The sequence below is a fragment of the Telmatherina bonti genome, assembly GCF_933228915.1.
Source record: "Telmatherina bonti genome assembly, chromosome: 15".
NCBI classification, from domain to species: Eukaryota; Metazoa; Chordata; class Actinopteri; order Atheriniformes; family Telmatherinidae; genus Telmatherina; species Telmatherina bonti.
Window position 1 is genome coordinate 20,277,665 of NC_136613.1, and position 2,796 is coordinate 20,280,460.

A 2,796-nucleotide genomic window follows, 5' to 3' on the forward strand; every position below is an offset into this window, starting at 1 on the left:
AGTATTATTAGTGTGAAACGTATTAAACCAGGAATCTCTGCAAACTACTTGAGGTGAGCCAAGCCTGCAATGAGGCCATTTAGTAAAACCACTCTGTTATATATGATAGTTGTTTAGTTTATTTCTAAATTACCCTACATGTTTTCTTTTGTGTTCAGGATAAAAATTCCCAAAGTGGTGTTTGCAACTTGTCTGGCTTCATACTTAATAATATCAGATGATAACAATTTGATACATACAACACTGTGGTCTCTTCATTATCCACCACTGATTATTACTGTTACTTGACTGATATCTGCTCAAGGAGGGGCAGATATCTCCATCATATTTTTTTTTTCTCTTTTTCAGTTGTTGAAGTCTCTCTTGTTGGTTCATCATCATATTGGTACTTTTACAAATTTGTCCAGTGCCCCCCACCCTGGATTCCCCCTTTGGAGGCCTGCCCCCTAGTTTGGGAACCACTAGGTTTTATTGCAGGGCTATTGTTTTGAACTCGGTTGAGTTGTAAAGACTTTCTTACCCTGTTCCCTAAGGCTCAGTTTAAAACAGACCTGATAGTTTTATTGTAAACTTTAAACTGTTTGTCAACATCTTTCATTTTTTTTAATATCTGGAAAGTCTGGAAACATGAACACAAAAAGAGGAGAGGAGTTAACACCCGAGCGAAAATTGTAAATTTCTTTTAATGTTGAAATGGGCAAATCCTCAAACTCAGCAGTACATTATAAAATTTTTTATTCAAGCTTACGAAGCATCTGAACACAGAAATGTTTTGACAATAAAAGTTTCAAACTCTTAAGTATGCAACTCCTAAAAAAGTTGTTAGCTGTAAACACAAAGATCGAGACAGATCATCCATGTGAAACCTTTTGGAAAATGTTAACATTTCATATACTATAGTTATTCTGGGAGATTGGGAATGCTTGCTATTGTTTAAATGCTGATTTGCGCCGCTTCTTTAACCAAAGGCTTCAAGGCGCTGAGATCTCGCATGAGAGACGACATTCCCACACAATACCACAGATCTCCAGCACGGTCCACAGGAGCACTGAAAGACTCAATCTCTACTCCCTCTGAGGCCAGAAGTCCTAAACAAAGAACAATTGAAAACAGAATATCGGTGTGAATTTAAAGCAGGAAAAAACAAACTAACTAAAATGGCACAATTTCAAAATTTAAACTGAATGCAACCTTTAGTCCAAATGCAAAGTCCTGACAGTGAGAGAAAACCAGTTTGTACTTCTTCCCGCTTCTTTTCATACATGTTACATGTAAGTGATGCGTTTATTTAATTTGTTTACTTTATTTAATGTGATTTGTATTTTCTAGGTCTACATGTATCATTTCATTTTAGTAGTTGTATGTTTGTGCTTTTTGTTGTGTTCAAGTTGGCTGTCAGTGAAAACAAGAAGCAACGTGTGACGTAATAAGCACTTTGCTAATATTATATCACATTTTGTAAAGGTTCAATGAATATTGGTGTATTCATGTATGTTTAAAAGTCCCATAATCTATGTATGCACTACAATGTCTACAGTTACACTGCTTTGTGGAAAAAACATTTTTTATGAGTGTCTGAGTGTGAAATGTGTAACTACTCTGGATTTTTACAAGCCAACTGCAAATATTGACAATACACAGACAAACATACATTCAGCACAAGAACAACATATCCTGAAAACCTAGCATAAATTAAAGAGAGACATCGGTGCAGCTTGAGTTTAAGAGAGTTGATTTACATGTAGCCATTCACATTTTCTTACCAGCCACCGTTGACAGCAGCTGTGTGCTGGGAGAGACCTTGAAGAACAGCAGATTCCCAGAGAGAGGGACAGGCTGTCTAAACACACTATCACTAAGCTCCAGCAGGACAGGAACACCACCTTGAACCGAACAGCTGGCTTTGAAGCTGCAGCCATTGGCTACAATTTCCACCTTACACACACCTTCAGTGACCTCATCAGATGTTGAGTGGATGTGATTCACCTGAATAGGTAGTTCACAAAGATTGAATGGTTAATTCCAAAGAAATAACAAACAGGCAAAATGTAGTATTTGCTAGAATGCTGAATATACCACAATTCCAGCCTCCTTGGCGATGCTCAGGATATTGACGAGGTTCAGGCTGCATCCAGATTCATGACCGAGCAGCCCCACTAGTACAGCTGACGTCATGTAACCCGTACTGGACTTCATGCAGTTCCCTGGTTTGTAGAAAGCAGTGCACACTGTTAAGGACCACTATAAACAATGTTAATTCACAATGATACCACTAGAGGGGGGACAAATAACCTTCTACAGTGTTAGAAATGAGCTCCACCTTTCCCGCTTTAGGTAACTGTATAAAAACAGGTAAAACCAGTAATTTTACCTTGAGTGACAATTTGAACATGGGTCAATGGTTTCTTGGAACTACTGCAAGACTGAAGCACAGCTCCAACAGCTTTTCCCAGTGTGATAAGCTGGTGAGACTCCTGAGAGAATGTGCTGGCCAACACATGTGCATTCACCTGCACAAACATGCCACAAAAGCAATCAGAAAGTTGGATTTGGAGATGTTCCACAATAAACACTTTTAAAATAATTTATCTGCATGTCTTTTGTGAAAAGACTCAATGATTCAATTCAGTTTTACTTCTATAGCACCACTTCACTACAATGTCATCTCAGAGTACTTTACAGACACATTAATTTGAGACAATTCATAATAAATAACCTTCATAAGAGAGACCAACAGACTGCATCAAATCTTCGATCCAATCTCCCATCCTGAGTATGCATGAGGCGACAGTGGAA

The 2,796-nt window shown here is 38.2% G+C and overlaps 1 protein-coding gene across 1 annotated transcript in view; it reads right to left on the reverse strand.

The window, feature by feature from the left end:
• Positions 1 to 699: 699 nt before the first annotated feature.
• Positions 700 to 2,796, reverse strand: part of phgdh (phosphoglycerate dehydrogenase) — a 12,563-nt gene continuing 10,466 nt past the window's right edge. Inside the window, exons 9-12 of the mRNA XM_079254120.1 lie at positions 2,372 to 2,510; positions 2,077 to 2,204; positions 1,764 to 1,986; positions 700 to 1,088 (exon numbers count right to left, since the gene is read on the reverse strand). Coding sequence (XP_079110246.1) covers positions 934 to 1,088; positions 1,764 to 1,986; positions 2,077 to 2,204; positions 2,372 to 2,510 — 645 coding nt within the window. The 3' untranslated portion in view covers positions 700 to 933. The remainder of the gene's footprint in view (positions 1,089 to 1,763; positions 1,987 to 2,076; positions 2,205 to 2,371; positions 2,511 to 2,796) is intronic.